This window comes from Diabrotica virgifera, chromosome 7, assembly GCF_917563875.1.
Source record: "Diabrotica virgifera virgifera chromosome 7, PGI_DIABVI_V3a".
Taxonomy (NCBI): domain Eukaryota; kingdom Metazoa; phylum Arthropoda; class Insecta; order Coleoptera; family Chrysomelidae; genus Diabrotica; species Diabrotica virgifera.
The window spans coordinates 29,719,668-29,732,020 of record NC_065449.1 but is presented as its reverse complement, the minus strand read 5'-3'; the positions used below and the strand labels follow the sequence as shown (position 1 = coordinate 29,732,020).

Here is a 12,353-nt window from a genome sequence, read left to right as displayed (position 1 = left end):
GCGCACCATTTTCAAAAATCTCCTATTTTCATCCGAAAAATATATTTTTTAGATTTTTCGGGACATTCTATATAAAATAGGTTTTTTTTCATTTTTCTCAAACGTTAATAGTTTTAAAGTTAAGCGATTTAAAGCGCATTTTCGGATTTTAAATCGTTTATAACTTTAAAACTATTAACTTTTGAGAAAAATGACAAGAAAACTATTTTATTTAGAATGTCCCGAAAAATCTAAAAAATATATTTATCGGGGGAAAATAGGTGATTTTTGGAAAAAATGCGCGCCGCACCGGCAAAAAAATCGGATGGACACGCATAATTAACAATTAAGTAACAACGGTGTAAATTGAAGTTAGACCCGATCAGTCTGCAGAATCTTGAAAATGAATGTTTAAATTACAATTCAGGTACTTGGCAACCTCAAAAATACTAATTTAAATATGAGTTTTTAAGCCTTGAAAATGCGTATTTTCGCATTTTTCAGATTTTAAATCGCCTATAACTCGAAAACTATCAACTTTTGAGAAAAATCACAAGATACCTTTATTGTTTAGAATGACCCAAAAAACCTAAAAAAATATTCTTCGGGTCAAAAAAGGAGATCTTTTGTATTTGTTTAAAAAAAATTGTTTAAACAATTTCTGCCCAAAAATTCCGCCCGGCACCCTTCAGATTTGTTTAAAGAGGACATTTTTGAATAGGAATCCACAAAGAAACCGAATCAGAAATTTTTTCAGACGGGAGCGGTCTCACCACAACCATTGTATATGTCATGCAGTTGACCATTTTTTCAACTTCTGACAATGTATTTTCATTAAATAGAATAAAGGATGGGGAAGGTGGGGTTCAAGAAAAAACAACATTATGACTAATGTTTCTAATATTATAGAAACAATAATATTTATTATATATTACATCACGCGATTCTTTCAGAATCATACACATAAAAAATTGTTTCCTAACAAACATTGAATACAGCACAGTGATTTATCTACATGTTGAAATTTATTTAAAAAGCATTTATCTACAGGAGATTTACAGGCCAGTTTGTGCATATTTTCTACTAGCAGGTGTCCCACATTTAACAATACGTCATAAACTATCAACCGCAACCTACGATACTGTGGAACAACGTGGCTATTCATCGCTGCTCATTTGTTTTGAAAATTTGACATATGACACACAACAGACATACGTCATACGTCATTGGTATATATAATTGGGATGTACCAATGACATTTGACGTACATATATATTTATAGGTCAAAGATCAAGTGTTCGAAACAAATAAGCAGCAATGGATAGCCCTATATGGGAAAATATAAAACAACCTCTATGTATTTAATGTGTACACGAATACGAGACCTTGCGGGTTTCTGTTATTCACAAACTAGCCTTTAAGACTTATTTATTTAAAAGCTTACAATGTCACAAATGGGAAGAGAATCCACAACCTTTTGTATGTACCACAGTACCATTACAATGAAAATTCTACGAAAAGATTAAAATATTGAAAAATGTATTTGTACTGTGGTGCATACTTTTCCAAAGTAAACCAAATAACAAATTAATTTAAAAGAAATCAACTATTGTTACATGTATCGGTGTCAAAATGGTGAAAATTTCTACGTATTCATGAGAAAAGGATATTTTTTTCAGGTGGAATATTTAACAGCCAGTAAAATTCAAAATTTTCAACACTTTGACTACAAATACAAGAATTAAATACAAAAAGATATAACTATTAGAGAAGAAAAGATGATAAGTCATCAGTCTTAAATAAATTACTTAAATAATTATAATATTTACAAAATAAATTAGGATAAAAAGAAACAAAACCTAAATTAAAAAAAATAGCAGATAACGAACTGTTCAATATTTCTTCTTTACAGTTAATAATATTTAAAAACGTCCATAAGCTTTTTATATTATTTACAATAACTTTTTAGGCAGTTTTAATACTTCACCTACATAAACAGAATGACGAAGTCTAATACAATCAAATATTTGTCGTTACCACCACTGCATCACCGCACAATTGATCAAAAATGTACAAGACAAGCCAATAAGACGTGAGATATACTATTAAAAAATAGAAATGAATAAAATTGTTCTCTTTTGGAAAATAATGTACAGGAAACTGAAATATTCTTTACACAAGTTTTAAAATACACAGTGTTATAATTTAGTCTATATTGCGAATTCGCTTATATTTTTAATGATATATTGATTTCCGAGTTTATAACGATACCAAGATAGGGAGAAAGTTCCGTTACACCCTGTACATCATATAATTTTTATTTTTGTTCGTTCTGATTGCAAACACAGTATACGTAAATCAATTAATTCTTATGTACAAATCAAGAAAATCTAAAATAACAGAAGCAACAACGAAGAAACGTTAATAAATAAGGAACAATCTTGAAATATCCTTTTAAACTTAAATATCTACCTTTAGTATTTCAAACATTATACTGTCTCTCTTATTTATCCTACAAATAATTAAATCCTTGATGAAGAAAGTTACAGAATACAACAATCCATTGATATTAATATTTGTAGAATTTGTATACCAGCATAGCTCCATGATAAAAGCTCCTACAGAGTGCAGTATTGATCATAGGTAAACAACTTTTCTTCGGAATATATATTATGGAGTTGGCACGTGCCTCACGACCGGGTTGACACGTGCCAACGTTACAGATGAAAAGTCAAACAGTTTCAAGTAATGATTTTGTTTTACTTTCGATTGTAAAAAGTGAGTACAATGATGAATAAACACTGCATGTGTTAATAGCACACCGTGTTAGGTAAAAAACAACAGCAGAAAATATCAATGCTCTATGACAAATGATAGTTGCAGATTCCACAAAATTTATAAATAGAAATTTAGGAAATTAACGACACTGAAAAAAGTGAGTTTGAACTGAATAAAGAGAAAACAAAACACCACATTCATTAAAATAATTTATACCATCAGCAGGCAAATGGATCGATTGGTGAAAAAAAAAAATAGATTTCGGAAAAGGTTAGACAAAATATATGGGCGCCCAACGTGGCGCCGTCGAAAATAGCAGCAGCATTAAACATAGAGGTGAATATTGGGCTGTAAAGAGAGACGTTAACTGGTGAATGAAGGGTTAAAGGACTCTATTTTATAATGCCGAGGTTGAACTCCAATAGAGTAAGTGCTATGGAGTCCATAAGAACTCAAATTTTGATCAAATTAGTGTATTGCCAAATGTTTTCTATTTGTCAATTGTTGGGCTGTAACTTTTTATGTTGAACAATATCATATTACCAAAAAAAGATGTCCAAGATAAGCTATTTAAAAAAATATTAAAAACCATTACAAATAAAACACATAGACAAAGACAAGATAAAATCAGATGTTAATATTACTTACCGGCTCGTCTTGAAATTTTCAACGCTAGTTAAAGCTTAAGTTAAGTGTTCTAATATTCGACTTTATATACATCATGATGTGTTATTGTTTCAAAGAAGTAAACTTTACATAAATTACAATTTTTACATTTCTGCGCCTCGGCTTTTACGATATCAAATTTAAAATCTGTAAGGTAATCACAGGTTAAAGTTCTAACGGCTTCTGTGAAATGTAAACAACAATAGGTACTGTACATTTGTGATAAAAAGCGTTTTACGTATGTTGTTTGGAATATTTAAACATAATCGAATGTTTTGATAAAATATTTACATTCTAGTAGCTAGAGCACGAGAATTGTTGGAAGATTTTATTTTTAAATAGTTTAAAATATTAAAGACTGGTTTTAGATATCGATATACTCCGAAAAAATGGTTAAAATGTAACCCAAGTCAAAGAATTCAAAAGGAAAATCGTCATTGTCGATATTATGAAAAAATTATAGTAAGACCTGCAAAATCAAAAAGGAGTAAAGATTGACCTTGAAGTGGGAAAGCAAAGGATTTGTGCCGGAAATAGAAATGAAGGAACAGTGCGGATGAGCACTAAGAAGTAAGGAATCAACAAATTCACCTTAACCTCAGCAGTCAACTCTTCTAATGCACCAAACATAGACGTTTGTGAACGATAATACAACAAAACTTAAAAAAAAAACAAGAAAAATGCCTGGAAAAGTGGAAACAGTGTTTTTCTTTCTCAGTACCAGATGCCTCTTTTAAGAGTCAAGTTTTTATATTTTTGTGTAGCGTTTGTACCGAGTAAATGCCTCATTACTACGTATAATCAGCTACATTGTTCTAGAATCGCTTGTTATATCCGAATGGCTAAGACACCTGAGGAGAAACAGTAATAAATATAATTAGGTATATATAATCGTGTGCCTAATTAGGTATAATTAGGTATATATAAATGCACACGATACAGCGGTAGACAGGCTCGAGAGAAGAAGCCTAAAATGGTTCGGTCACTTACTTAGAATGGACGACCAACGATGGCCAAAGAAACTCCTGAAATGGAAACCCCCAGGTAGGAAGAAAAGGGGAAGACCAAGACTATCCTGGAATGACACGATAAGGAAGGCCATGGAACACCGAGATTTGGAAGAGGAAGATGCCCAGGATAGAAATAGATGGCGGTTAGGTGTGGGGATGCGGCGTCAGCCGATATGACACCCCGGATATATATATATATATATAGGTATATATAATGTTAAATACGAAACTAACAGAATTGTGATAGATAAAACAGGATATACACAGATCTGCAAATCGTAAAAGCGAAGAAAAAAACAGTTGTTCGAAATAGAAGAAAAAGACTTGGTACAAAAAAGAGTGAATATATTCAAAAATGGATCTTTAAGGTTAATTTGGTAGATGTATAGTCATTCGACGAAAGATGTCAGAGTTTAGTGGGCAGTTTGATAGATTTTTCGTATTTGATGGGTAAATATTAAGTTAAACTAAAATATTATCCTGAAATTAACTTTCCACCTCCTATAAACCGCAAAAATGTGTGAGCTTTGCTACTCATGATATCAAAAAATTCTTTTTACATTTTACGCTTTCACATTAAAAATAAGAATCTTCCAAAATTGGTTTTTACAAATAAAATAACATGTTTACATTTCAAAAAGCTACAGTGGTACTCTTCGTTTGACATCCAAGATCATATCTACATTATAGGGATAGCGACGGTTTGTTGCAAACAGAATATTTCAAAAAAAGCGTAATTTAAAAAGCAATACAGCGGTAGTTATAAAATTAAGATGTTATTTATATTGTTATTAAACTCTCTCACTACCCCTGGACAACGTCTTTAAGGTCCAACTCCACGACGCAACTGTTTTACAATGGTTGAAAACTATTTCGAAACCAGTTTCTATCGCGTCGTGGACGAATCCCCGTGCTTTTCGCTGCCGAAATAACAAAATAGTTGCGAGTGCAATCGGTTTCAGATCGGTTTTAAAACAGTTGCTGGGCCTAAGCGGTCTTGGTAACGATTCGGTTTTCAGCATAACCGGCTCGAAAGTCGAAACCGAAGTTCCTTTGGTCCACTCTGTATAAGGAACAAAACTAGCTCATTTCTTAAGTACAAACAAGTTTTGAGATGTGACATTGAGAAACGTCATGTGCACATAGCATATTTTAGAGCAGAAAGTATTTATTAGAGAGTTATGAGAGATGTTAATACATATACTTCTTAAAGTGCCGTCTCGTCAATGGAGGTTGGCTACTACAATTGCAAACTCTTCTCTGTCTTCAGCGGTTCTTATTAGCTGTTCAAAACTTAGCCCTGTCCATTGTCGGATATTTCTGAGCCACGATAGTCTTTTCTTCCTAGTCCTCTCCATCCCTCGATCTTTCCTTTCACTATAAGTTGAGCATATACATATACTACAACCACAATAAAGATGCGCTAGAAATAAATAAACCAAGATACGTTGGATATTACGAGGAGCACTACCAAATCATAATTTACAATGTATATACATTGTAAATCCCAAAAAATGATTTACAAAGTTTATACATTGTAAATCATGATTCGGGAGTGCTCCTCATAACATTCAACGTGTCTTCGTTTATTTCTAGTGTATCTTTATTGTGATTGTAGTATAGTTAGTTTGCCATATTGGCAAGCAACGTATAAGAGAGCAAATTATGTTAGTGGTTTTTTAACTTGGTGTTCGTTCATTGTCCTTGCAGCCCTGCACAGAGTTATTCCTACATCCTCTTTAAGATATCTTTAAGAGTCCAGCCATCAAAATGCTTACAAAAACCGTCTAAGCACATGATTTTTGTATCTGCAGTTATGTCGTGACAATTCTATCAGTAAACGTTACATTCAACCCAAAATATGACAACTGAGGTCCATTCATTCATTAATCTTTAATCTCTAGGGATTGTAGCTAATGCCATGTCCTTCAAAATCCTATTCTTGGGTGAGGTGGATTACTTCTTCACGCCCAAATGGATGACGTCACTAGTACGATATATATCTCAAAAAATCATAATTTAAAAATCGAATAACTTTTGTATTTGACATTTTTTTCTAATTCTGTAAATAAAGCAGTTTACAAAGGGGTCAAAATATAGTGAATAACCCTGTACATTCGTTGGGGCCGACCGACCGGCTCTGTCCCGTCATACAGCTGACCGACTATAATAACTTTTATTAATATTTAATTTAGAGTGTGTGTACTGATTTTCAGCCTTAGTAAATGGATTTAATTACCTTCGTAGGAAAGCAACTTTGATACCCTCTCGGTAACCCCTGTTCTACGTTTCGCTTGACCGACCGCAGTATGTTTCTCTACACACCCACAGTAATCAACTGTGAAAAATCTAGCTTTAGTAAATTCAAAGAGATTTTTCAGCGCTGCCTCTTGGACTAATAGGGGTGTCTATTTAATTATCCTTCTTAACACATCTGAGTGTGGGCGTCTTTGTATAATTATATGTTCTATCCATTCTAAGCGAAGAGATTTTATGTATCTGACTATATTTTCTCCCTTTACTATTTCTTCTTCAATTTCGGCATTTGTTTTCCTTCTCATTCCTCCATCTCTTCTTATATTGTGGTCCAGTATCGTTCTCATTATTTTTCTGTCAAATTTAAAAAAGTTATCTTCCCCTTTCTTGTTAATCGTCGTTGTTTCCATCCCATATGTAACAACAGGTCTTATTAAGTTCTTATATAGGTTAATCTTTGTTCTCTTACTTAAGAGTCTTGCTTCTTAGCAGATTTCTATTCATTCCATATGTTTTCATGCCTTTCAGAATTATATCCTCTGTTCTCTTTATCGGTTTTGCCTATTGTTACTCCCAAGTAGCTAAAGGTGGATACAATTTCAAATTTATGGTTCTGTGTTATTAGATATTTCTGAGTTGACAACCGAAGTTCATCGTCACGTAGCGCTACAACCCTGGGTGGGTCCTGGATGCCTGTACAACTTTCTTCCAATTTGTTCGGTCTTCCATCAACCTTGATCCCAGGGTCAAATGGGATGTTCATTTTTCGGAGATCTGCTTGGATGTTACCTCTCCATCGCATTCTGGGACGTCCGAGTGGTATTTTGCCTGTAGGAATCTCCTCCCATACCAGTCTTACAAGTCTCTCGTTATGAAGTCTGTGCACGTGGCCTGCCCATCGTAGTCGCTGTGATTTAAGGTTCGTTCCAAGACGATACATTTGTAAGATTCCTTTAACCGTCACGAAATCGATTGGACTGTTTTAATGCGCAGAATCGCCCTTAAACGGTTTTCTTTCGATCCCGAACCGATTACTGGTACGTAACCCTCTTGGAACGTATTTGTGTTCCATTTCAAGTTCGAGTTGCGCCTGAGCCATTTTCAGTACGAGTACCACTATAGTAGTTTGCTAGATGATTAGAAATTATCATTTTTAACATGTTCATTCAACATCACTTCAACTTCAACATCTTTCTCAGAATCGATATCAAACAAATCGCTGTCTTCTATGAAAAAAAAAAATAATAAATTATCCATATTTTTAAGATTAATTTGAAAAAAAAAAGAATTAATACAATTATTTAAACGAAAATCAAGATTCACAGGTACTAATAGCGTGGATTGTGGATTATTCTATTATTGAATCATCAGCTGATCTCATAGCGGTGACCAGTAAAAATGAAAACAAAACTGCGCAAGTCAGTACAAATAGTTTCTGCTTGAAGGCATGTATCAAAAGGACCGTTCAGTTACCGATTTCGAAACGGTACATGGATCGCTTGGAACAACACAGTGTATGATACGAATCATCGTTCATGTTCGCTTGGAACACATTTTTTATAATGCGCATGACGAGGGCAGCACGAAGTAGGGTAGTACGTCACTTGGAACGCGCCTTTAATTTGTTGGACAATATCGGGTGTCATTGTAGTGCTTTTAATTCGATGTTGGTTCTGATCCTATACTGGTTTGTGTTAATGTCGTGGTGAGGTCCGAAAATTCGTGTTAAAGACAACCGAAGTTAATTTTTGAAATATTCTGCATACAACCCGTTTATATATGCATAAATCTACACACACATATATAAAATCATTGCAAAAATATCTTCTGGGATTTTATTAGACATCCCTTTTGATTATGCTATATGAGATCATATAATAAAAAAAAATCCTAAAAATGTGGTCGCTAACATTTAAATTTTTTGAAAATTACTCGAGGTTATACCTGCAAGGTTCAATAGAACTACTATGAATTTGTAAAAAATTTACGTCTAAGCTGATATTTTGTAATTTTTTAGTTATTTTGTTTGATTAAAACACTGTTTGAGAGACTTGATGCTGAGAAATACTAACTGTACTATTGTATTCTAAATTTTTATCATTTGACAGATAATGACAAATCTTATTTATGTCCAAACACGCATGTATCAGAAGCACAAGTTGACTATAATAATAGTACATGAGCAGACTATAGGTCATGCTCAAATTATTGGACTAGCCCTAGAAAGATCAGTTTTTCTTTTAAATTTCGAGTGCCTTAAAAGTATCTTCGAAGTGATACAGGCATTAGTTAAAAATTGAGGAACTTTTTGATTGAATTGTCAAAACTGGACATTTAACTTGACATAGTTACAAACTAAACCTTAAAAAAGAGGAACATCCTGTTACGTCGATTCGGAAGGGTCCGTGTGGCAGAAAGCTTTCAGTTACCATCAGATCAAAGGACAACGAATTTTAAAGAATTTGGCTGTAACACAAATCGTAAGAAGCCAGGTGTTTAATGTTGGTAGCCACTGTATGCCGAAATGTGTGTAACTGAACAGATTTAACTGAAACCCTCAAGGTCACTTACACCGCATCAACAAACGCCTGTCGTGTCTTTTGCTCGCGGTTGCAGATAAATGGGTTTTACTGTACAGTGCGATTTAAATGACATAGGACTATTATAAGCCAAAAATAACACCACAAATGCTCAAGGAACACTAGACTTGAGCCAATTGGAGATTATTAGACCATTAAGATTCAACTGACACGTGATCCAGACCAAATCTTCAGTTTATCAGAGATAATGTTGGGCGCGTACCAAATAACAATGTTATTAACCTCATAGTTTGTCCATTCCAGTTTTCACCTGAAACATTTTGTTCTCTAACATCTGCGCAATTACACTGGATCCACCTGTGTTTGTATTTCTGAATTGTGTCAGCTTTTTCCTTACTTCATTGTTCTCAATACTAATATAGCGGTACGCTTTAATAATTACTATTTTTGCTAATTTTATTTTCTTAATTTTTTATAGCTTTTCTCAAAATGAAACGGCATTGGTCATTTAAAATCCACATGTGATATACAAACCATATGCCGTTGATTTCGAGAAACGAAATGTTATCCTTTAAACAGATTGTGATTAATGTTTCATTCAAGGAAACACTAATAGATTGCGATGCCCAGAGTGCCACACTCGTTATGTCAACTTCTTAAAATACAAAAAGGTTCTTAAAAGGAGATGCAGAATGTATGGCCCTTTCTGGTCATTATCTCAAAACCGCAAAACTAGTTGACATAAAGGTGGTGGTCCGGAGGCCAGTCTCTACACAGCACGCAAACGATGCAGACAAATCCTCGGTTCGCTAACAATCAACCCTCTTTCGAGATATAAGCAAACACGCCGCTTGTTCACCCAAAATAAATAAATATATTACTGTTCGTCGTTACACTTATTTTTAATTAATTCCGTCAACTCACCCCAACGGAATATTAACATACATTTGATGTTCTCATATTTGCTCTCTACGTTGTTTGATCATGAGTTATACTGTATAAGATCAAATATTACAACACCTTTGGACCTTTCTTGTAGTGGTTAGAGGACCAAATTTTTTCTTCTCATCGTAGCTCCGTGTTTCGCATTTAATATTACCGTTTTTTTAACAGTTTCTATAGGAAGATATATTCTTCATCAACTCGTCAGATGTCAGGGCCCTCAGCTTATATTTTACACTCCTAGTATCAGTAATCAGGTTTTTCTGGTTGTCTTTACACACTAGACATATGGATGGCAATAATTTAAGTGTTTTGGGTATTCGAAGATTTAGTTTGGCTAATTTTGTATCTAAATTAGGCAGTTTGGTGCGTATGAGGCTTCAATCTAAGGCTTAGCAGTTGTTTGATAATCAAGTTAGCATTATAAGAACAGGATTTTTTATCTATACTGACAAAAAAAGATGCAGACTGTCCATCCAATATGTGATTTGTTAATAAATAGAAACCTAAACATTTTCCCACTTTTTTTCTTTAAGGGAACTACTACCCTGGGCATACCTAAGAAACATCTGAGTTCAAAATGGCGCAGTTACATTAGGTTTCTTCCAACACACAATTTTTATAGTATCAGAGTACTAAAATGATCGTCGCAACACTGTCATTGGACGATCACAATTTTTGTTGGAACAATTGGAAGGACGATGCGATGAACGATCATCTGTTTGTTGGAACATATTTTGTTTACTGCGCAGGAGCGTGATCGTTACATGATTCGTTAAACAGTACATTTTAAATAAAATGTAGTTTATTAAATAATAATCAACAAACTAAAGTTCTTTGTATGAAAATCCATACAAAATAGATTGTGATAAGTAACGTACAGTTAATAGACTCGAACATCATCATCTCCCACTTAAAATACACTTTCAAATCACAATTAAAATATAAAAAAATGCTCATTTTGTTGATCCACTCGTTATAAAAAAAAATAAAAGAAAATGGAAGTAGATGGAACGAAAATTTTAATATATTTAGTTGAATTAGTTTAAATTTACTATCCAAATTATCTTGCAACGGATAGTACAACAAAAAATAACTTAGTATGATTCATTGTACTTTTTTTAAGTAATCAAAATGATCTATTTGTTGCGAAACAATATTAATAGCGGCATATCTTTCTGTACAACTCTTGGAGCTAGTTAAAAAGCCTCCAAATTAATTTTTTTATGGCAAAATTCGCCAAAAGGGCCCCACACACATCTTATGGTTGATGTAATGTCACTCAAATACAATAAAATTTACATAAATAGATTCGTTTAGAAATTACAATAATTTCATATCATTGCGCCAACTCTGAATTTTGATTAATATCCGCGTAAATTGTAGTTAAAGTTTATGGAAATCACATTTTGAAGTCCATAAAACTGTCCTATTTACAAATACTATTAGTCTAGTCGCTATTGAAAACAGGTTACCCGAGCGTGAGGTTGACCTTTATTTTGCGGTGCATCACTAGAAGTGCTTTGTCATTTATCTATAAGATAAGAGACCTTAATACTTTCAGAAAGATTTATGAACTGCCGATTCACATTCTTTTCTCACTCATACCCATTTGATTTTAGTTTTATGTTTTATTTATATCAATATGCACCGTTATTAATAAAAATTCAGAGTTGGCGCAATGATCTGAAATGATTGTAACTTCGAGACCAATATATTCAGGTAAATTTAATTGTATTTGAGTGACATTACATTTTCCATAAGATGTGTGCGGTGTTGTTTCAAAATCTACAAAACTTTCTTTTTTAAAAGAAACTGAACGTTCAACTAGCTTTTCATTGATTTTTCGAACCATCTACTCTTCTTTTTGGTGCCTCTCCTTTTACAACATTTCGTATTTTAAAATTCCCTCGTCGCGGTCGTCGGCCATTACCACTGTCTGTCGATGCTATCGTGGTTCTTCTTTCTTGTGTAGATCTGTAGGTGGCGTTACACTCATCTTGTGACTTTGAGGAGGCGGTGGGCCAGGACCGGGTCCTGTTCTCAAGTGCATCAGCGCTGGATCCTAGATATTAAAATATCGGATGTTAAAAATAGTTTATTAATTAACTTTAATTAGAGAATATTTATAAACACTCACAGACAAAAATATTGCATATTTTATCTTCAATCATTATTTTTT

At 33.5% G+C, this 12,353-nt stretch overlaps 1 protein-coding gene across 4 annotated transcripts in view; it reads right to left on the bottom strand.

The window, feature by feature from the left end:
- Nucleotides 1-861: 861 nt before the first annotated feature.
- Nucleotides 862-12,353, bottom strand: part of LOC114328070 (uncharacterized) — an 865,859-nt gene continuing 854,367 nt past the window's right edge. For all 4 annotated transcript variants that reach the window (XM_050656308.1, XM_050656306.1, XM_050656309.1 and 1 more), the window contains one exon: nucleotides 862-12,236. In XM_050656308.1, coding sequence (XP_050512265.1) covers nucleotides 12,120-12,236 — 117 coding nt within the window. In that variant the 3' untranslated portion in view covers nucleotides 862-12,119. The remainder of the gene's footprint in view (nucleotides 12,237-12,353) is intronic.